At 39.1% G+C, this 24,233-nt stretch overlaps 1 protein-coding gene across 1 annotated transcript; it reads left to right on the top strand.

The window, feature by feature from the left end:
• Positions 1–151: 151 nt before the first annotated feature.
• On the top strand, positions 152–22,592 carry LOC591397 (eukaryotic translation initiation factor 3 subunit B). The gene is made up of 16 exons (XM_030983906.1): positions 152–336; positions 4,416–4,611; positions 5,647–5,766; positions 6,050–6,107; positions 6,708–6,836; positions 7,521–7,678; positions 9,869–10,000; positions 10,699–10,812; positions 14,526–14,736; positions 15,301–15,496; positions 16,202–16,280; positions 17,002–17,146; positions 17,760–17,885; positions 18,759–18,836; positions 19,774–19,882; positions 20,989–22,592. Exons 1-16 carry the CDS (start codon positions 183–185, stop codon positions 21,093–21,095), a joined length of 2,112 nt encoding a protein of 703 aa, XP_030839766.1. The 5' UTR covers positions 152–182; the 3' UTR covers positions 21,096–22,592.
• Positions 22,593–24,233: the final 1,641 nt, after the last annotated feature.

Raw genomic sequence — 24,233 nt, 5'->3', positions numbered from 1 at the left:
GACGGCATAGTGAGCTGAACAGGGTCAGGGAGATGGGATGAGCGCACTGAGCTGAGTCGTTCTCGATCTATAGCGCTATAGCGTACGTAGCACACACAGCGCGCTAACGGCGTTCTCGCGCGCGCGCGGTGTAGCTAGCGCTAGCTAGCTAGCTAGCTAGCTCACACGTGCTTCACACAAATATGGCGGAAGGCAGTGAAAGGGAAAGAACATCAGGTAGAAATAAAATGGACCGGTCTCACGAAAATGACTTAAATGATGAGGAGGAAAACGGCTACGAGGAAGAGCCGGACTTCAGTGATCCAGAGAGCTACGTTGACAATATTACAGATGAAGGCAAGTTGATAAATTTTCATTATCATGAAGCATATGCTTTCCTCAGTGAGTGAGTGCAATATGAATGAATGAGTTGGTGATCCGTGTAGAGAAGCGTACGCGTGCAATGACGTGTTGAAATGAATGGGACTGTTCGAAGTGAAGCCACCGCCCTGTGCCGGGCCATTGCCCGATGCAGGGATGCAAAATAAGGTGGAGCCAAATCAAATTAATACTAAGAGACGTAGATTGGTAGTCCTCTACTTGAAATATAACTGATACCACAGATCCTCACTTTGCATCGGCCAGTAAGGGTAGGGAGGCCAATGCCCGGGCGTAAGGCTTCTACACTTACGATTTGTGCGCTCGTCGCCCACTTCAAAAAATTAGCAAAGGGAAAAAAATGATGTAAAAATAAAAATTGAAGAAAATAAGAAAAGAAAATACAATTATACATTTTACAACATACCTATAATCACGGATCTGTAACAGTCTTTCACCATTTGTTGACAATCTTGCAGATTTTGACGTTTTTTAATCCAATAATTGTGGTTGCAGACGACCTTGACGCACTCGCACCACCGACTAAGAAAATCCTAGAGGGCGTAGAGGTTTGCTCACTAAAAACCTTCTCATTGGCAGAAGGTAGACCCTAAAAATATGGGATCCGTTTTGAGTAAAGAACTTTTGATAGAGATCAACATTTCAGATGTTCACAATTGCCACTTCTAACAACTAGAAAATATAAAGAAAAAAGATTATATCTTTTTAAATACAGATTTTTACAAACTGAACATTCGAAAGTAGATAGAGTACGATGTTTCTGTCAATCGTGCATTGGTTTGAGCCCTATAGCTACATCCATCTCAAAATGAGAAGGAAAACAGTGAACAGTGACGTCATTGTTCGCGCCAAAAATCGTCAGATCGTGCGCAAAGCGTAGTCTTATTTATAGACCCTAGTACCTTATTCTCACAGCACTAGATACGAGTGTCGTGCAGTAATGTATGAGAAGTGTTAAAAAAGATATTTCAGTAAAAAAAGAAGTCTACGTGAGCAGTCTATACTCCAATTGAGAATTGAAATGAAAGCCATGATTTGAAGGTGTGTGTTGTATGATACATGGTTAGTGAGTGTGTATGTTACGTATAGCGAAAGGGAGGGAGAGAGAGAGAGTGAGAGAAATATTAGTACACGTACGTTGCATGCATGGATGTGCGCTGTGATTGTGTTCGCTGCAAGATGGATGTTAATTGGACCTCGTAACTTCTCGATCGTTGATAATAAGGAATACTCATGAGGAAATCAAATTATTGGAATGCACATCTAAGGTAAATATCAATGAATTATATATATTTCTATTCTTCATTTTTGAACCATCGTCTTCGGCTCGTAGTAGTAGAAGATGTAATCGTTCGCACATTGATGGCTGGACTTCAGCCTGCATCGGGGCTTGCCTGTGTCGGTGGTGGGATCAACTAAGAAGAAGAAGAAGGTGTGTACGTGTGCGACCGATTCAAGGCTAGCCGCTGTTGAGTGATTGCACTTTCGCGCGAAGTTTTAAACTTCATCATGAACTTTGTCCCTCGGGCCTGTCTAATTATGAACGTAACTTTGCGACATGAAATATAATTGTTTCAAGGCTCTTACGTACGGAAAGGCGTAGAAGGAACCTCATAGGAACTAGCTGGATATCTCCTATTTGATGGAACTTCTGGAGTCGGCAGATGGGTGGATTTTCTTAGTGAAAGTAAATGCTTTCTTTTAATCTTAGTTTTAGTATAAACAAATTAGTAATTAAAAAGTTAGATTTGGGCATTGGCCTCCCTAGTAAGGGGGCTGGTCCGCAGTAGGGGCGCTGGTCCGAGAATGAGGATCGTCCTCATAAGCGAGGATATCCTCATAAATGCAGACAAAATGCGTCCTCAAAAGTAAGGACTGTCTGCATTTTCGATGACGTTTTTTTTCATCGGTGCTCTGCGGGTTTCGGGTTCTTCCACAGTAAATGCAACTTCATACAACGAAGATTACGCACTGCACTACCGAACGGCCCGCTGGCGATGCAAGAAATGGATTCCCTGTGGGAATATACTAGATCTAACCTAGCCTTAAGGGCTCTCTCGAAATGTTTGTTTAATGATATTATTCGAGAGAGCCTTAAACGGCTCCCATACCCCTGCACGGAGAGGCATGTAAACAAAACTCAAAAGTGGTCCAAAATCACACTTTCGCGCACCCGACCAATATTGGACAGTGGCTTTGATAAATTTTGTCGTAGTTTTGATCTTAATTAGCGCTTTAATTTCAAAATCGGATCTAAAAATAACAAAATAAGAGCAATTTTCTTACCAGACCGATACAGCTCAGCTCCCTTTTCACGTGTACCGTGTGAATTCACGATGTCTACACAATGGTGATGACCTCTGACTAGCACTTCGTAAATGTGCTGCTTCCGTATAATGCGCTGAATAACACTCATACAGCGCATTATACGGAAGCAGCACAATTTACCCACAATTACGGAAGTGCCAGTCAGAGGTCATCACCATTGTGTAGACATCGTGAATTCACACGGTACACGTGAAAAGGGAGCTGAGCTGTATCGGTCTGGTAAGAAAATTGCTCTTATTTTGTTATTTTTAGATCCGATTTTGAAATTAAAGCGCTAATTAAGACCAAAACTACGACAAAATTTATCAAAGCCACTGTCCAATATTGGTCGGGTGCGCGAAAGTGTGATTTTGGACCACTTTTGAGTTTTGTTTACATGCCTCTTCGTGCAGGGGTATGGGAGCCGTTTAAGGCTCTCTCGAATAATATCATTAAAAAAACATTTCGAGAGAGCCCTTAAGGCTAATCTAACCCTAGTTCACCGTCTACTTTTATGGGTTGTCCGTCTTCCCAAGGATTTATTGCTCATAATGTGAAAGTCTCTGTACAAAGTCAATTTAAAATACTTCAAGAAAATCATCAGGGAATCCTTTTTTTGTATCTCCAATGCGCCGATCAAAAATATGAAACGTCTGCGAAAATGTAGACGATCATCATTTTAGAGGACGCATCGGTCTGTGTTTACAAAGACGATCCTCGTTTATAAAGACGATCCTTATTCTTGGACCAGCGCCCCTACCGGTCCGAGATAGGATCGTCTGCATAAATGAGGATGGTCTTCGTAAACGCGGACAGATTGTGTGCATTTTCGCCGATTCTGATCCGCGCGTTGTCGATGTGAAAAACAGGTTCCGAGGTGATTTTCTTGATGCCATCCTTGGGAAGAAGGACAACCCATAAAATAAGACGGCGAACGTTTGGTATTTTATTACTCGGAATCTGTTTTTTACATCGCCAGTGTAGGATCAGGAACCCAAAACTTGCAGAGCGCCGAGAAATTCAGGAAGCATTTTGTCCGCGTATATGAGTAGGATGTCTGATCGCCTACCCGATGTTGTGTGCTAAAATGCTCCCCATAGAGATTGCACGGATCCTTATGTGGTCTACATGCATTGCGCGACCATGGAAAATTGGTCAATGATTTTATGAACAAAAATTGAAATTTAGACCTTGTGATCCTGAGGGTGAGCTTAAGCTAGTAGGGACGTAAGGATAATATCTAGGTGCTTTTTTTTTCGCTAGCCCCAAGGGATCATTCGGCCTAACAGTTTGAAAATACCCTTCCCACATTTTTTGAATCAGCTAATTAGGGAGGCGTGAGCTTCGCTCAGTCCAAACCATGGTTACATCGCGTAGCATCTGCGCGTACGAACTAAACCGAAAGTCAATTACACATTATAGTGAATGAAAGTATGGCTAGCTGTTCGCACAATAAAACCCGGAAGTGAATACACGTAATAGTCAATGACAATATCGCGGAGACAACGTGCACGTTGTCTCCTCGCGCGATACTGCCTTTGACTATAACGAAATCGCTATATATGCACAAGGTTGAGAAGGGCTCTTTTTCTTTGAGTCATGCAAATTCAGCAATTTTGAGCAAATGGTTTATTTCTAACCTTATTGGTCTTCAGTGAAAATAGCAGGAATTAATTCACTAACTTCAGCAAATATATATATTTAAATCTCCCATGAACCTCAAACTGCAGAGCTACTAGGCGACATACTTCGAACCAAACCAAAGGAAGCATTGGGCATTGATTCTGTGATTGTCATCGACAACATACCCCAGGTTGGAACAGAGAGGTTGCCTAAGCTGAAGAATGTGATCAGGAAAGTCTGTAGCAAGTATGGAGAGATCAGCACAGAGCATTACCCAGAATCAGAGGATGGCAAGACTAAAGGGTAAGACTCTTAACATTCAACTTTAAGCCCAACTACACTACTTAAAGTTACTTGCGCCCTCTATATAGCAAACAATGCCTTATCAATGCCTGTTGGTCCCCCATGATCCTCTTTTTCTTATGTTAATTGAGAGCTGATTTGATGAGATAGAGGGGGGGGGGGGAGAAGGAAGTTGTAATTAGGCTCTTAAAGGGTGATTTCTATTGCACAGGGGTGTTTTGGTGCCAGTGGAAGTTGGGAGTGAAATTTTCAGTGATTATTCTCAATTTCATTCCAATGGAAATAATTCAGCAGGCCTGGTAAAAACCTGATTTAATTTGGTTTCCCGATTTTTTTTTATTTCTCCCAATTTTTTCCAGATTTTTTTTTTTTTTTTTTTTTTTTTTACCAGATTTTTTTTCTTCTTCCCTCTTTTATCCTGATTTTACTGATTTCCCTGTTATTTCCTCTAATCTTCCATATTTTGACCTATTTTTTTTCCCCAATTTTCTCGCTCTAAAGGGGGAAATCCTCTTCTCTTTTTTTTTAATCAAGGGGGGGGGGGGGGGGCGTGGTTGAGGGGAAAACACAAAACCTATTTTTTTTTTTAGTGCTCACTATCACCCCTGTTTAAGGTCAAGCCATGTTTCTGACACATCATGTGACCTGTTCAGTGGTTGCTTGGAGTCCAAACAAATGGCTGAGAGTAAAAACCATTCCGGTCCTAGAAGCAAGACTACCCATGCTGTCTGACAGCCATGTAGTCTTGTGCCGACAGACCAGAAACAGTAAAGACTAAAGAGGTACTTGTTCCATTGAGCAAGATGAAGACGTACAGTGCTGAGTGTGTTGAATACATGCTACTTGATGCTTAATAAAGGACAATAAATTTCAACTCTACATCGTGCTCTTACTGACATACTACAAGTGAATGAGTACTTCACCAATTACATTAAACATTTCCACAGAAAGTTGAAATTAGGAGATACTGGCTAGTTGCTATGAATGACAATTGTTATTTATCCATCAATCCATCCATCGTGTTTTTACCTACAGGTATGTGTTTGTCGAATACAAATCACCTGAGAATGCCATTGAGGCTGCCAAGCAGCTGAGTGGATACAAGCTTGATAAACAACACACGTTCGCTGTCAACTTGATCACTGATTTTGACAAGTAAGTCCTTTTCTAAAGAAGTAATCTATAATGTACATTGTGAAGACCATTCTTCTTCTTCTGGTTCCATTTTCCTTATGAGACTAACTATTCCACACAGAACAGAGATAGGTCCAGTAATAACTAATGTAAGGGTGCTATGTTTTTGAAAATATGCAATTTTGAAAATTACCTACTTAAAAGTGTAACTATATTTCGAGGCTTACATGAAAACAGCTTGCTGCATACATGTGAATGACCTTGCGCAGATTTTTAAAGTTTTGAATATAATTTGCTTTGACAGATTCATGAATCTACCAGATGAATGGACTTCACCTGAGAAGCAGCCATACAAAGATCATGTAAGTTCTATTTGGTCTGATCGCTCTTACTTTCAGTCATTAACATAATGAGCACTACAGCTTTGTGAAATAAATAAATTAAGAGTTAAAGTCCCTTATCATAGCAGCCAGCCATTCCTATTACGGCCTTCAATCCAATGATACTTACCCTAGATTCCTCCCTTCGGTCTGGAAACTCTAACAAGTTGATTCAAAATTCCCCAAATTTTGCTATAAAATGTTGACAGGTATGCCTAATAGACATGGAAGGTAGTAATATTTTGTCTTTTCGATAAGCAATACTTTGTTTAAAAAAAGAAGATCTTCACCAAATTATAAGCCCCCACTACATAGTGGTAGATCTAGTTGATTGTTTGTTCTTATTCAACAACAGCAGAATAGAGAAAGATTTGTGTAGTTATTTTTTTTTTTTTAACATTGTATCTGCTCAGATTTCAGTCTCTGTATAGAGGCGGTCAGAGGAGCCAGACGTAGGATCAGCGGAACAAACCTCGATATCAGAGACTGAAGCTTCCGGTCGGGTCTTAACATAATTTAGCTACAGTATATATCAAGATTATGCATGATTATGCCTTATTGTATTTGTGTTTGTATTAACAGGGTAACATGAGAAATTGGTTGCTTGATAAGGAATGTAACGATCAATACAGTGTGATCTCTGACGGTGGTGAGACGACTGCTATCCTACTCAACAGCAAGACGGAGGCTAACGTCGTAGAGGAGAGGAAGGTTGGTTGGTCAGACATTGTTTGCATCAAAGAGTTTGGTTTCTGTGAATGTTATGTTTAGAGGAATTTCCGAAAGGGTTGCACACGTAGATGCCTTTGATAAATGGGACTAAATTTTCCCTTTTGCGACATTAACAAATATTCCAGAAGCATCTAGTATTGGCAGAAAATGGTTGCACTCTTGATATATCAACTATTTTATTTGATAAGATGAATAACATGATGTTTGGTACTATTCATGCTAGATCCTGAGCCATGTTCATTCAGCCATGTTTCTGCCACATCATCTGACCTGTTCAGTAGTTGCTTGGAGTCCAAACAAATGGCCGAGAGTAAAAACCAATCCGGTCCTAGAAGCAAGGCTACCCATGCTGTCTGACAGCCATGTAGTCTTGTGCCGACAGACCAGATACAGTGTTCTCCTCAAAGGAAACCTTAATGCATTCAAGTCTCCATATCATTGCTAATATTCCTACATGAAGACATTCAGTCATCACTTTCTTTTCTGGCGTTTTCTAGTGAAGTTATATTGATTCACAGTAATAGCAGGTCGTTTGCCAATATGTTGGGGGAGGCAGGAGTGGGTTCAATAAAAACACATACAAAAAAAAGAAAATTAAGAAAAAACTTATTTGTCTTCATTTCTTAAATCACATTTTCTCTATTTTGCAATGGTTATTTTCAGCGCTGGACAGAGACGTACATACGCTGGTCTCCGTTAGGGACCTACCTTGTCACCTTCCATCAGAAAGGTATTGCATTGTGGGGAGGAGAAAATTTCCAGCAGATTCGAAGGTTTGCCCATCCTGGTGTGCAGCTCATTGATGTATCACCGTGTGAAAGGTATGTAGCCAGTATGTGGTCTGAAGGGAGCCTCAAGGGGAGTAATGTGTATCATTTTGAACATAGAGTTAACACATTTTTGACTGGACAGGTGAATTGGGTTTCATGTGGTGATCGAGAGAGAGAAGGGGGGCGGGGGGTGGAGGTAGAGATGTTACCTTTCTGTTCAATATTGTTGGCAAAGAGAATTTCAGTGTAGGCAATGTGATACATTTTCAAGCCATGTTTCTGCCACATCATGTGACCTGTTCAGTGGTTGCTTGGAGTCCAAACAAATGGCTGAGAGTAAAACCCATCCGGTCCTAGAAGCAAGACCACCCAAGCTGTCTGACAGCCATGTAGTCTTGTGCCGACAGACCAGATACAGTAACTTTATTTGAAAGTATGTGTGCATGTTCGCCTACATGTATGTCTAGAACGTTGTTTAGGGGTGATGGCGGTGTAGTGGATAAATCACTTTAGTAAGTTTATCATCTACATTTACAACACTTTATCCAGATGAGGTTAATGTGTACCCATAGGGTAAGATCCTTGATTACTTCAGTGATCATATCAGGGCTGCAGGGTTAGAGTTGGGATTAGGTGCACAAACTCCTAGAAAGTGCATAAAGACCGTGAAATATGTGATATGAGCCGGGTAGGAATGGAAAGATCACTATTATAATGACCTATTATTATGCCTCCGCCACCGAAGGTGGTGCCGGAGGCATCATGTTTTCGGGTTGTCCGTCCGTACGTCCGTACGTCTGTACGTCCGTCCGTACGTCCGTACGTCCGTCCCGTTTGACCGTTATCACAATATCTCAAGAACCATTTAAGATTTAAACTTAAGACTCGGGAATAGTATTTATCACTATAGGAAGACGATCTGATTAGATTTTGGAGTACGTAGGTCAAAGGTCGCAGGTCACAGAGGTCAACTTATGAAATTCCTTGTATTGAGTTTGTTAGCGCGATATCTCAAGAACCATTCGAGATTTAAACTTCAAACTTAAGGATAGTATGTATCACCATAGGAAGACGATCTGATTAGATTTTGGAGCACGTATGTCAAAGGTCAAGGGTCACAGAGGTCAACTTATGAAATTCCATACATTGAGATTGTTATCATGATATCTCAAGAACCACTGGAGATTTAAACTTCAAACTTAGTGATAGTGTGTATCACTATAGGAAAACAATCTGATTACATTTTGGAGCACGTAGGTCAAAGGTCATGGGTCATAGAGGTCAACTTATGAAATTCCATACATTGAGATTGTTATCATGATATCTCAAGAACCACTGGAGATGTAAAAACTTCAAACTTAAGGATAGTATGTATCACCATAGGAAGACGATCTGATTAGATTTTGGAGCACGTAGGTCAAAGGTCAAGGGTCACAGAGGTCAACTTATGAAATTCCATACATTGAGATTGTTATCATAATATCTCAAGAACCACTGGAGATTTAAACTTCAAACTTAATGATAGTGTGTATCACCATAGGAAGACAATCTGAGTAGATTTTGGAGCACGTAGGTCAAAGGTCAAGGGTCACAGAGGTCAACTTATGAAATTCCATACATTGAGATCGTTATCGCGATATCTCAAGAACCACTGGAGAATTTTCACTTCAAACTTAATGATAGTATGTATCACCATATCATAATATCTCAAGAACCACTGGAGATTTAAACTTCAAACTTAATGATAGTGTGTATCACCATAGGAAGACAATCTGATTAGATTTTGGAGCACGTAGGTCAAAGGTCAAGGGTCACAGAGGTCAACTTATGAAATTCCATACATTGAGATTGTTATCATGATATCTCAAGAACCACTGGAGATTTAAACTCCAAACTTGTTTAAATTGCTCTATGGCGGAGGCATCATTTTTGACTGCGCGCAGTCAAAATTCCATCTAGTTAAAGATAAAGTTGAGTTCTGGTTAAAAAAAGAAAAGTAATTGTCACAGAATCAAACGAAATTTACACTGAATGTTCAGGATTACAAATAAATGTCATTTGCCAAACAATTTTGGTAGAAAATGTATACTGGCTGAGTTATGAGCATAGACCAGAACTCACCTTTATCTTTAATGCCATAGATTTTAGTGCACATCTGATTCGTAACTTGTTACTGTGTGAGTGCTACCACATGACATGTACTATCCCATATAATACTGCTGAATGTTTTGTCTGTCGCAGGTATATAGTGACCTTCAGCCCCCTGAATGACCCAAGAGATGAGACACAAGCAATCATTATCTGGGATATCAAGACAGGCATCAAGAAGAGAGGATTCTCCTGTGATAATGCTTCTAATTGGCCAGTCTTCAAGTGAGTAGCATTGCCCTTCTATCCTCATCATTCTTTCACAATCATCTGATTTTTGCCCTCTTTACCTGCTCATGTGATTTGCTTTTTTCTTATATCCAATCTTCTCCCTCTTCATTTTTGAGCTCACATATTGTCATTGTGTTGCCATGCCTTTAGGTTTGCCACAACACAGAGCTGGCTTCAAATGGCGAAATATATCACAATAATTAGTGAACAGCGTGATAGCCCATCCTAACAACAATATTGATTGACTTTGGGAATTCATGGTATCCATGAAGTCTTACTACAGAGATGGAAACTGTTGATAAAGGACAGTAGTCAGCCATGTTTCTGCCACATCATGTGACCTGTTCAGTGGTTGCTTGGAGTCCAAACAAATGGCTGAGAGTAAAACCAATCCGGTCCTAGAAGCAAGACTACCATGCTGTCTGACAGCTATGTAGTCTTGTGCCGACAGACCAGATACAATCCATAATATACATTAATTAAGAAGAGTTTTTCTACACCCTCGTATCCAATTATGATGTTTATTTTTTAAATGGAGAACATAAAAGGTGACCCCATCAGGAAATAAATTACAAAGTTGTAATGCCCGAAGTGTTGGAATTACCCATTCTAGTGCAAACACACTCATTCTTTCTTTCATCCATGATTAACTACAATTCCGATCTCTTCTTGACTCTTGTCATTCTCTACAGGTGGAGTCATGATGGAAAGTTCTTTGCTAGGATGGCAGAAGACACACTCGGTATATACGAGACCCCATCATTCGGGCTGCTAGATAAAAAGAGTCTCAAAATACCAGGAATTAGGTAAGACTATTGTGAACAATCAGTTTCCAGGCTTTTTTACATACGGTACTGACTTGTTGAAGTACACTTCTCATTTGGCGCCTTATAAATCATATGTATTATTATTATTATTATTTAATCTATAATATCAAAATTTACTGTGAAGAATAGATAAAGTGTCTAAAATATATAAGAAGAAAAGAAACATAGTATACAAATATACACTGTCTTGAGAGGTTCTGGTTAAAACTATGCGCAAGAGGTGACTCCAATATTACTATTTGCTGAGGGGCACAGCCCCGAAGCCAAAAGTACTTTCAGAGTCGCCGAGGCCCATAGTTTTAACCAGTACCTCAAATAGAGGGCTTGGTATATTTGTTTTATATCCTGCATCAATTTTTTTTTCTTTCTTTTTCTTTTTTTTTTTTTTAAATTATCAAATTTAGAACCCCCAAAATGGCAAATTTTATCAAAAAAGATTTAGAATATTTAGTTTTCATTAAATTAAGATTTTAAAAAAAAAAAAAAAAATCAATTAAAAAAAAAGTTGTCACATTTTTTTTCTTCAACTCCCAAATATTACTCTCAGGGCTTGAATTTAGCGGTGGCCCGGTGCCAATGGCCACCTGAAACGCTGTCGGGCCACCTGAAATCACCGACTAGATGGCCCGGCTGGCCACCCAAATATTTGGACAATAATATATAAATTATTTATCAACAACTTGTTTAACCTTTAGACAAGCCTTCGATTAAGCGGGCGCAGGGCGCAAATTTGCGCTCATAAAACCACCAATTGCGCCCATAATCATCTAAAACTAGACGGCAAGGCGCAAATGCGCCCATAAATTATTAGAACAGACAAAATACACGAATGATTCGTAAAGGGCGCATTTTCACGGAAACACTTGCGCCTTATAAAATCACTAAATACGAAGCTAGTAGAGAGCTCGCGCGGCAAACTGTTCGTGATTCGGGATCGCGAACAGTTTTCCGCGCACGAGCTCTCTACTAGCTTCGTATTTAGTGCTTAATAAGGCGCAAGTGTTTCGTGAAAATGCGCCCTTATATAGGCTAGCGCACTAGACTAGGTACGTACGTTCAGATCATGCGATCGCTAAAATGCTGTGGCGATGGCGCACGCACAGTGTACGTACAAATGTATCGAAGGATCAAGAAAACAAATCGTCAAATTGAGAAATAAACAAGCATTCAAATAGTCATTAGAGATCTGTCGAGGTTTGTTTGTAGATCTAGTTTATTATTTCATCTCAAATAGAATTAATAATTCTCTTATTGATAAGTTAAGAACACCTACGATGTTCTCGATCATAGTTACTCTCATTTTGCCAGCAGCCGACCTAGCGTTGTTGTGGCAGAAAGCTAGCCGGCCAGCTTCCCACGAGTCCCGGTAAAATTGCGCGCGCTTCGACTCTCCGAAGCTGCGTTGGTCTTGTTGACAAACTCTAGCCCGCTAGGATCGGGCGACGGACCATTCGTGGTATGGTGAGAGTGTGTGTGCGAGGTACGATTTTGGTTACGAGAACACACGTTACGCAACTTTTTAGTACGAATATTTGGTCAGTTTTCTTCTTATTTCTTTGGTTATACAACAATTAAAAAGATAATTTCTTCAAATTTGCTCCTACTGCCGAGAGTGTGGCGGAAGGTTTGTGTGTCTATTCATTTGCTCATCAGTTTAAAATAGATTTAGTCTAGATCTAGATCTACTGTTTAATTAACTCCTGGAGTTACTGTTTAATGTGCAAGTTGATGTTCTTAATCAATCTTTCCTGTTGATCTTGTTAAGATTAAAAAGTTATTAAATTGATCGTAGACCCTATTCACATTATGAAATTAACTACTTTGCACTTATTTAAGTTGTGTAATTAGTTGTCATCTGTTTTTGGAAAATTGCCCCTGGTTCTTAAGAAATTGCCCCTTGCTCTGGTAAATCCCCGCGGGCAAGGGGCAACTTTTAAAAATAAATTGCCCCTTGCTCCTGGCTGCTTAATCTAAGGCTTGGGCCATGAATTTTGATGGAAAACAAATGGCAAATAATTTGCTAAAATCTGATCTTGTGTCCTGTACATAACATGTATGTATGCGAGGTATCCCTGTCCACTGACGCGTAAAAACATTGAAGTGAAGTTGAGACAGAACGTATAGAAACAAACAGCGTGTTTCCACAGAAAAAAAAGTGGAACCCGGATTATCTTTTCCGGATTGAAATACCGTGTCGCGGCGACACGGTATTAAACTAATCTGTTTCCACAGAGCGCAGCATTCCGATTCGCCCCGATTCCGTGTTCCAAGTCAGGAAAATGCCGTGTCAATCGGAAGTCAAGATTCAACCTTTGACCTCGATCGTGGATTCAGATCTACACAGGATTCCACGCTATTCTATTGTGACGTACATTTGCCATTGTTACGTACAGCGCGTATATAAACATATTATTGTATACGCGTATTTCAGAGTATTTTTCAACCAATCACGCTGCAGTGGTGATGCTCCGCCAGACACGGTTTGTCGCTGTGTGTTTCCACAGAGATTTTACAGGGAGTTCGTGGGGGTCGACACGTCAAGATCCACCTCCCAGAGGTGGATCTGATAATCCGCATCTCGGTCGACTCGACCCGACACGCTTGTGTTTCCACAGGAAAACTGACCCGGTATGACACGGTATGACACGGTATGACACGGAAAATACCGTGTCGATGTTTTCTGTGGAAACACGCTGAAAGAGAGAGGATTTGGAATGAGAGTCTAAAGAGTCACTCACCTTTCATTATTAAATGCAGCTCATGCTGCTTTTAACACGTATAATTTATGCATTTTTTTATTAAACATTTGCATTATTTAATAACGCATAAAAGTGGGGCCACCTGAAAATCCATTTGGCCACCCAGATCTCCTACCCAAGTGGCCCTGCTGGCCACCTCAAAAAAAAGTTAAGGGCAAGCCCTGACTCTCATACAGTACTTTTTCAGAGCAACCTTCAAATGGTTCAAATATTTCTGGTCATGTGACGAGCTCTGAACCAATCAAAAGGCAATACATTTTTGATACAGGATATAATAGTGATTAGTTTGAATCAGTAGTCCCATATGTACACATCTGTGTTTGTGCCCTTTATTCTATGTGCGAAGCATGGTTTCTCATATAGAACCGTATTCAGCCATGTTTCTGCCACATCATGTGACCTGTTCAGTGGTTGCTTGGAGTCCAAACAAATGGCTGAGAGTAAAACCAATCCGGTCCTAGAAGCAAGACTACCCATGCTGTCTGACAGCCATGTAGTCTTGTGCCGACAGACCAGATACAGAAATTTTATGGCATTTTCACCTGTAAATTAACCAAAAATGTGTTGGTCATTAAACAGTATCCTTAGCTTTTCAGAAATGAAAAGACTCTACACTCTAGAGCCGAATCATATTAGGAGAGGGAGTGATTGACATATACATGTATCGTAGTGTACATGCCTGTCAAAGGTGTCATGTTAATTGTTTACAGCTCTTGTTGATTGAGTAAACGGACCATTGTGGTTGACGATTCAACCTGAACCAATACGTTGACATGGTCAAGATTTACGCAAAGTTATCTGTATCTATCTTGATTTACTTTGGAGCTTTTGAAATGAAATTATTTGTAGGCACCTTGAGCAGCTCTAGAGGTGGATATGTGTGCTTAATAAATATTGACACTATGGTAATTAATATAACCATGATTTTTTCAGGGAGTTCTGTTGGTCACCTGCAAGTAATATCATGAGTTATTGGACACCTGAAGAGAAAGAGAATCCGGCTCGAGTGACGCTGATGGCCATCCCATCGAGGAAAGAATTGAGAGTCAAGAATCTCTTCAGTGTAGCTGACTGTAAACTCCATTGGCAGAAACAAGGTCATTACATGTGCTGCAAGGTGGATAGGCTCTCCAAGAGCAAAAAGGTATAAAGCAGTCATATTCTCTCTAATCATTTGAAACCACTTTATATGATTAAAAAGAAAGTTTACTTGCTCACACAGTAACATGAATTTAATTATGAAACTAACAAAATTAGCCATGTTTCTGCCACATCATGTGACCTGTTCAGTGGTTGCTTGGAGTCCAAACAAATGGCTGAGAGTAAAACCATTCCGGTCCTAGAAGCAAGACTACCCATGCTGTCTGACAGCTATGTAGTCTTGTGCCGACAGACCAGATACATACTTCATATGGATTACTTGATAACTTGAAAGCTCTATATCATTCCATTGGAGGTTCTAGTTTAATATCTCTCACAGATTCAAACACAAGGAAGACAAATGTCATAGTGGAGGGTACTTCCCTGTGCTGAATTGCAAAATGTAGATTAGTATATGACTGTCTCCAGAAAAAATAAAATATCTCTGTTTTCTACATCACCGTTTTGCTCATTTCTGGTACTTTGAACCACAATAATTAAAATTTGTACAGGATTCCTAGAGTTGAAGAATCATCAGATTTCATCTACTTTTTGTTCTTCTTTTCAGAACCAATTCACCAACTTTGAGATCTTCCGAATGCAAGAGAAGCAGATTCCAGTGGATTCAATTGAAGTGAAAGAAACCATCATGGCGTTTGCTTGGGAGCCTACAGGAAACAAGTTTGCTATCTTACTTGGGGAATCCCCTCGTATCTCAGCAAGCTTCTACAACATCAAGCCAAAGGGAAAAGTCGAGCTTATCAGTGAGTCTTGAAGCTCTTATTTCTATGAGGTTTTTATTTTCTCAAATTTGTGAACTGTCAGGTTATGAATAAACAGCATGCAAAAATGTGTGTGTGGATGCAGGTGTGACAAAGTAGTGTAAAAAGCGTGTGTCAATTATTGTGAAAACAGCAACTTGTAAAAATGTTGGTGTCCTTGTCATCAGGAAAAATATCTACATGTGAGAATATTTGCTTTTACTGTTATTGTGATGTTCATAGATGGGGATACATAACTAGATAAACGTTTCAATATATTTCGATTAGATTCTGTTGACAATATTGGTAATTTTTTTAGCCATGTTTCTGCCACATCATGTGACCTGTTCAGTGGTTGCCTGGAGTCCAAACAATCGGCTGAGAGTGAAACCAATCCGGTCCTAGAAGCAAGACTACCCATGCTGTCTGACAGCCATGTAGTCTTGTGCCGACAGACCAGATACACTTACAAAATGCTTTCGTATTCATTAGTTGCATATTTATCGAAGCATCATGTATATTCCTACCTGAAATATAAACACACTGTCGTCCATAACAGTCCTTGGTTGAAAGATCAGATACAATTGTGATTGTTCCTAGTTCAAAAGACAGAATGTGTTTGTGTAAATGGTCTAATGGACAAATTGAATGGCTCTTTTTAAATAGGTATACTTCTTTAGTCTGTGAAACTGTTAATCTTTTGTGCAGAAACTATTGAAAGGAAAACGGCCAATAGTCTCTTCTGGGCCCCAACTGGTCAGTTTGTTGTGTTAGCTGGTCTTAGGAGGTAAGTCATCATTGTCTGCTTCTCACTCTCACTCTCCCTCTCCCACTTGCCCCCCTCCCACTCGCCCCCCTCACACTCTCTCTCTCTCTCCCTCTCCTCTCCTCTCAGTGTCTCTTTTTCTTTATTACCTCAAAATAGCCATGTTTCTGCCACATCATGTGACCTTGTTCAGTGGTTGCTTGGAGTCCAAACAGATGGCTGAGAGTAAAACCATTCCGGTCCTAGAAGCAAGACTGCCCATGCTGTCTGACAGCCATGTAGTCTTGTGCCGACAGACCAGATACAACAGTATAAAATGTAAAATATATATGTAAAATCATTGAAATATTGAGTTAGTGGTTGTGTCTTCAGTCTACTATTTAGGTTGAGGAGCTCATTGGCTTGAAGTTTATAATAATATAATAATAAAATTGTTACTTATAAAGCCCGTACCACCGAAGCCTCTAAGCGCTATAAAAAAACAAAATAAACTGATAAACAATTACATATTAAACAAAACAAAAAAGTGCAAATAAACCTACAAATTGCAATACATATTTTATACATAGTTTATGCTCATTAGCTTCAAACAATCTTCAACGTACACTTTGTGAAATTAATCATTCCAATAAACACTTTATGCAATAGTGAGAAATATATACATAGAGAATTTATAAGGTAAATTTCTTTCATATTACTTTTATAATCGATGACACTTGTTTCCTTTTTCCCCCTGTGCCAGCATGAATGGTGTATTTGAGTTCATTGATACTGGTAATGATACCATCACAGTGATGAATTCTACAGAACACTTCATGGCAACCGATGTAGAATGGGATCCTACTGGTCGCTATGTCATCACAGGGGTCAGCTGGTGGAGTCACAAGGTCAGTCAGTGGGTCATAGGTCATACCATCTATTCAAACATAAATATATCTTGATTAAGATTTAACCCTAATCAGACCCAGGGGGGGGGGGGAGGAATTATGGCCCCCTCCCCCCCCCCCCCCCATCCGCGATTCTTCTGATTGTTCAGGAATGCATTAGGATGGTGCCCTGCCGCCTAGTGACTATTTTCTTTTGAGTCCTCCACATCTTTTAAAACAAGTTTTGCGAAAATTGGACGTACCGTTACAAAGTCAGCCCGAAAATCGCTCATTTTCGTGATTTGTGTACAATACATATGGAAATATAATTTTTCCTAAAAAGAGATAAAACATTGGTTATTTGGTCGTGTTTATAGTTTCGGTGTTTGTTTTGGAGCCAGGCCTCAGTAGGGTTAATGGGGATTTACACAAAGTTGTTCAGATTAACAAGTTTCATTAACAAGAACTGATACAACACTGTTTTTTTGCAATTAATTACATTTTGTTGGCAAAAAAATGGCTGTTATTTACAGTTGTCCAATTGACCTGATTTTAGGTGACTGGTTCAATTTGAGGGTGTTGAACCTCCTGATCACTAGAGTAATGAAGTCTTTTTTCAATATTTTACATTCAGGTTGACAATGCATACTGGATCTGGAGCTTCCAGGGTAAGCTGCTGCAGAAATGTGACCGAGAGAGATTCTGTCAAGCTCTCTGGCGCCCTCGACCACAAACACCGCTCACAGAAGAGAAGATCAAGGTTCGTACCTCACATTTCAACTCAATTTTACGGTAAACGTAGTTTTGGATTGTGGAACAGCATCCCTTATGATATTAAACATACGGATACCATGTATAAATTCAAGACATCTTTAAAAACGTATCCTTTTAATAAGAGGGGAATACATCCTACACACAGGTCCTTCTGTGTAGAATTTGACCATGCTGTGTAAAATATTACCATGCAGTATATTTTCTTTTTCCTTACTAGTATTTTCTTTTTCTTTTTCATTTTTTCCTACAGCGCGTAGAGATGTTAACAAATGTATTATGCCCTTTATAAGAACTGTACTACATTACTATTATTATTATTATTATTCGTGCCATCACAGTTTTATGTTTCTTCCATGTTTTAATATAGTAGCGAAACCATCTCATGGATTAATCATGATGGTCATTTTAGCTTGTGTATGGGCCATATATGATTTAAAATTTGATTTTCACATTTTTGAAGCTTTATCATTCGTGTAATTGGTTATTGTAAAAGTAAAGTTACAAAGAAAGAATTAAGCCATGTTTCTGCCACATCATGTGACCTGTTCAGTGGTTGCTTGGAGTCCAAACAAATGGCTGAGAGTAAAAACCAATCCGGTCCTAGAAGCAAGACTACCCATGCTGTCTGACAGCCATGTAGTCTTGTGCCGACAGACCAGATACATTTCTGTTGGAAATATTGGCATATTCCAAACAGTTTCCTGCCTAAATATGTCTTTTTATGTACTGTCTTTATACTGCCACAAGATTGTACCTTATCACAGAGTTGATGCAGGTTATTTGGCTCTGAACAGATGATTAGTTCTTGTGTGCAAGTAAAAGGTTGTGACATTTACAAATTGTGATATTATATTTGCAGGAGATCAAGAAGAACATGAAGTCTTACAGCAAGATATTTGAGATCCAGGATGCCAAGAAGAAATCCAAGGCCTCCAAGGTAAGACTCAGTAGAAAGCAATATTCTACAGACCGTTTTGTATTTCCACAAGGGTTATATTTTTGTTATTTTTAAGGGATCGTTCAACAATGTTAAATCTGAGATGCATGGCCCTACATGTTGTCTGTATCTGTGATATGGTGTTGTATTGAAGCCCTAAAAAAATTGCGCTTCAAAATATTAGGAAGTGCCTCAAAAAAGTAAAAACCTCTGAGTGACCGGTTTTACCATACTCGTTTTCCCCAATAGACTGTATCGTGATGAAAACCGTTTGGCAAACGCAAAATTTGATTTCGATTTCCAATCATAAATATCTTGATAATCAGATAGGCGATCAGCTTGTAAAAGTCATGGGGTTCCTGACTGACCTAAAGGTTTATAATTATCATTGCAGCATGAGCTAAATCAAGGATTTTCAAAGGATCAAAGTTACCGGATCTTTTTGACAGCATATGAAAATAAGCATGCAGTGTAGCTGCGAACTATAAGAAGACTGTTTATTATCACAAAAGAATGATTCGCAAAGGTGTCTGTAGGCCCTGTCATCAGCATGAATATTAGATTCTACAGTAATTCAACACCAATGTCAGATCTGCACTCCTAAACTACTTGATTATGTAAAGTCTCTCACCCCCCCCCCCCCCCCCCCGAAAAGAAAATGAGGGGAGCTTCAAGTAATTAATCTTTATGAGCAAATACTTGTCTCAAACAGACCGCAACTGCAGTAATAATGACTTTTATTATCAACACTTTGATTTCAAATTAATATTAAAGCGCAACAACTTCTTTTTTCAGTTTATAGAATAGGGTATTAATGGCATGTCATAACTTTTTTTTCTTACCGAAATCCAAGCATCTTTGAACATCTCAAATTAGTTACATCATTTTCATGCTTTCTATGTATTATAAATGAATCTCTAATATGTCTGTCTTTCAGGAGCTCATTGAGCGACGTCAGCAGCAGATGAATGACTTCAAGGAGATCGTAGAGAGGATGAAGAAGAGATATGATGCTGAGAAGGAGACAAGATTGGGACTACGTGATGGTCAGTATATTCATATGCACAGTAGGATCAGGCCTGATAATTACCAGATGCAAAATCGCTTTCCTGATTTTTAATGTCCCCCCCCCCCCCCCCCCCCCTCCTGATTTTATCCCTAATTTCTGAATTTTCCCTATTTTTTCCCAATTTTCTTACTCCAAAGGGGCAAAGGGGGGGGGGGGGATGTTCGATGTCCCCCCCCCCCCCCATCCTCTTTTTTTCTTGAGGGGGGGGGGGGACTCAAGGGGGCATGGTTTTTTTAGTGGTCACTATCATTTAGGATACATCTAGGCTTAACGATTTGAGATTCTGTGGCTACCATTTACCACACAAGGGATATTTATCACAAATTTTCTCCATTGTAATCAGTAGGGGGACACTTCTCCTGTGCAGCAAAGAAAATCCCACCTTGTCTTTTAAATCTTCAGAGTTAAAACAAAAAATTGTAGTTAACTTTGGTGTTGGGTTTTGACAAGTGGTATTGCACTGTGCTGAAAGCATTTTGGATTTACTGGTTTAAGACATTTCTTGCACAAGTGTAGGAAACTAATTGTTGTTTTAGACAGTATTACCTTCGATTAATAAACAATAATGTGCTTACTTACTTGCAATAAAGAGAGCTGAGCATGTGGGACTTTTGAAATCTAGATAAATCTCTATTCAGCCATGTTTCTGCCACATCATGTGACCTGTTCAGTGGTTGCTTGGAGTCCAAACAAATGGCTGAGAGTAAAACCATTCCGGTCCTAGAAGCAAGACTACCCATGCTGTCTGACAGCCATGTAGTCTTGTGCCGACAGACCAGATACAATCCTTAATTGGAATTGAACCAGATTATTGCTCTAGATTAATTTCCTTTTAGATGTAAACATAGGTGTGAGTTGCTTGACTAGTTTGACATGCATTTAAAAAAAGTAAATAATGTTTTGAACATTAACTTGAAAGTCAAACTGAGACGTTGTTTTCTGTTCAGAATACTATTGAGTAGGGTTTTGAGATTGATTAATGAACTTTAATGAAAATAAGCCAGTAACTGGAACTGCATGATGTATGGACCTAGGTCATGAGGATTTTAAAGTTAATCTCTCCTATTTTTGTGTTCCCATCAGGTGTGGATACCGATGAGCTTGAACATGATGACGATAACGAGGAGGAGGTGGTCGAATTCTTTATTGGAGAAGAGTGCACTGAAGTCGATGAATTCGAACACGAGTAGCCGAGACGATATCCCACTACGTTTTGAATCCTAGAGGATTTTGCTCGAGAGTCATCCTCTGGGGTTGTCGCCTGCCTGCCTGCCTTCCTGTCAGTTTGTGTGGAGAGATCTAACAAAGAAAGAAAGAGAGTACACCTCATCATATAGACCAAGAAACCATTTGAACTGGTCTATATCTCGTTTATATTATCTGAATTGGTAGTTGGTATATTAGAATTGTCGTTGAATTTCTGTGTGAAAATTGTTCATTGCATTTAATCATTATTTACAAGCCTTTAAGGAATTTTCTTATCACCTTTAAGTTACACTTTTTTCTCTTCAGAGTAATAGACAGTAGTTTGGAATCTAACTTATCTTTGTAATACATTGCTGATAATACCACAATATATATTAAATTAACACATAACTCTTCTGATAAGTATTAAGCAGTAACAATTGATTTGCTGTCATTACAAAGGGTACTTCAGTACACACTGCAGATTTCTTCCTTCAAGAAGAAAGTTATTTATCTGTAGTTGTCGTCAGATCTGTAAGGAATTTAGTAACGTAAATCTCTTGGAGAAGTTAGGCATATTATATTTATTCATCTCCATATCTATCAATTCATTCCAATCTTCTGTTATCTCCTTTTTGTTTTGTTTGAGCTAGTAATTGCTCAACCATGTGTTTGTTAGATAACACATGCTATATGTCAGAATTTGTAGAGCTGCTATTTTACTGGGTAGAGAGATCGTTTCCCTTTCATAAGAACGTAATTTGTTCAACATCATGTGTCCTAAAGACTCCACATTATCATTTGTCTCTAACATGCCTTCATTATATACGTGCCTGCTCAGAGATGAACGGTCCAATGATTGATGAATCTATGCTTGAAGCTAGTAACATTCACCAATCATGCACAAAGTCAACCTCTCAAAATTATGGAAAGAATAAACGAACATGGTGTAGGTTGAACAGACTTAGAACTCTAGGTTCTTCATGGAGTTGTAGCTGCCATGTGATAGGAAGAGTTAGATCAGCTCCTTCAGATGTTACAGCTAGCTCTGACCGCCATACCAGTGTCAGGGATTGTGACTGTCACTGCAAAGATGTTAAGTTTACCAAGAACAACAAACCAATGTTTGGTGGAAGATTAGAGCATGTATTCAGTTGTGGCATCGAGTGGTGGGTAAACTGTACAAGAATCCTATGCGAGTCTTCTTCATGTCCAGTTCATGTGAATTCAAATTCAACAATCATTATTTGTTCTAATTGCAACGATCACTTATCGGTATGTAAACGACACTGGAAGCAATACAGAGTGCTTCTATGTCGTGCTCTTCTGATAAAAATGCTTCTTTTGTCTAAATTATCCCAATATACTTCCAAAAGATGTTGTATGAATGCACGTTCATCAAGCAGTTTGTGGTTAGCGATGTGTCATTGTGCCACACATTATGGCATGTACCCAGACCCATTTAGGATAGCATAATAAAGAAACTCTTTAGATTTAACAAATGTGAGATTTTCAAATGTCTTTGTTTTGTGTGTAATTCAGTTTCACTACATCTCTTAGGTAAGGTAAGGAATTTATTCATCGACACATCGCAGCCAATGGCTGAATTGCATGCATGATTTACAGGTATTTGGTTTAAAAATATAAAAAAACTAATCATATTTACAATTCATTATTTAACAATAATTTGATGAAAAAACTCAGTAAAACTCAGAAAAAAAAAGCAAGATATAAAGGAAAAATACGAAGCAGGAAAATAAGGAGAAAAGGAAAGGAAAGTTGAGGGAGAGTGAGTGGAGAGAAAAGGGAAGAAGAGAAGGGAGAGAGAGAGAGAGAGAGGGTGAAAGAGGTACACAGAGCTGGTATAATATAATACAAATTAAAAATGTAATTAAAAAAAGTTATTTCATCCAAGTTAGTGGGAATGCACTTCATAGGAATTGATGTACAAATAAGTAATTTTGAGGCAAGAGAAAAAATACATTTTCACATTTACAGGCAACATTCATCTTCAATTCACTATTTTGTGTGTTCTAAAACTCTAAGTTCAGGTTTTCAGCATTAGAGTTCAACAGTTTGATAATTTGTGGCATTGCACTATTTTTGTAACGTTGTGTCCTACATTTCAGTTCTCGTTACCTGTTACTGTGTCTTAATTGTCTGTTTGATGATTGGCTTTCCTGTAGCCAATGACGAAAGTTCTTGAAAAGCTTAGTGGTAAAGTCCTGACAAAGATCCTCTCCTTTCTTTGAACGATACCAGGTTACAAGCGCTAAGAGCACTTTGATATGACTTGTACCTCCCAACTAGTATGGTCCTGACCATCTACTGTATTTGCCGGCGTAAAGGCCGCACCCCCGCATAGGCCGCACCCCCGATTTTGTTGTTGTTGTTTTGCTGCCGAAAACCCACGCGTGGAAGGACCTACATTTAACATCGAGGTTCAGTTAAAGGCGCTGATTTGTGCTTGTAAACTTGTCACAAATAATAGTAACGATGTCGTTTTTAGAAGAATGTGTAAGATCATTAATGTGAATTAAAAACAATAAAGTACCTATGGTACCAGTGGTGTACCTTGTGGTACACCATTTGTTATAGAAAAAAATTTGAGGAACTATTATTATAAACTACATATTGAGATCTATTAGAAAGATTACTTTCAAACCGAGATGACAGTCAAATTTTAGTGTTGTTGTAGTTTCTGAGTGGTGAGTCAACACACTGATTACTGAGCTGGGAGACATTGCCAGGCATAGCGCCATAAATCGAAACTAAAAAAAAAAAAAAAAAAAAAAAAAAAAAAAACTTTTTTTACTCTTTCGGCGCATAGGCCGCACCCCGACTTTTTGATATTTTCTCTTCCAAAAATACTGCGGCCTATACGCCGGCAAATACGGTATATTCCCTCTTTCTCCGTTTTCTCTCACTCCCTTTTCTCCAATTTCTCCCTTTCCTCTCACTCTCTCCTTTCTCCCTTATCTCTCACTTTCTCCCTTTCTCTCCCTTTTCTCTCACTCTCTCCCTTATCTCTCACTTTCTCTCACTCTCCCTTTCTCTCACTTTCCCTTTTCTCTCACTTTCTCCCTTTCTCTCACTCTCCCTTTCTCTCTCTCCCTTATCTCTCACTTTCTCTCCTTTCTCCC

The sequence above is a fragment of the Strongylocentrotus purpuratus genome, unplaced genomic scaffold, assembly GCF_000002235.5.
Source record: "Strongylocentrotus purpuratus isolate Spur 01 unplaced genomic scaffold, Spur_5.0 spur5_scaffold_14, whole genome shotgun sequence".
NCBI classification, from domain to species: Eukaryota; Metazoa; Echinodermata; class Echinoidea; order Camarodonta; family Strongylocentrotidae; genus Strongylocentrotus; species Strongylocentrotus purpuratus.
Note: the sequence above shows the minus strand (reverse complement) of the source record. Positions and strands in the feature narration are given on the sequence as shown.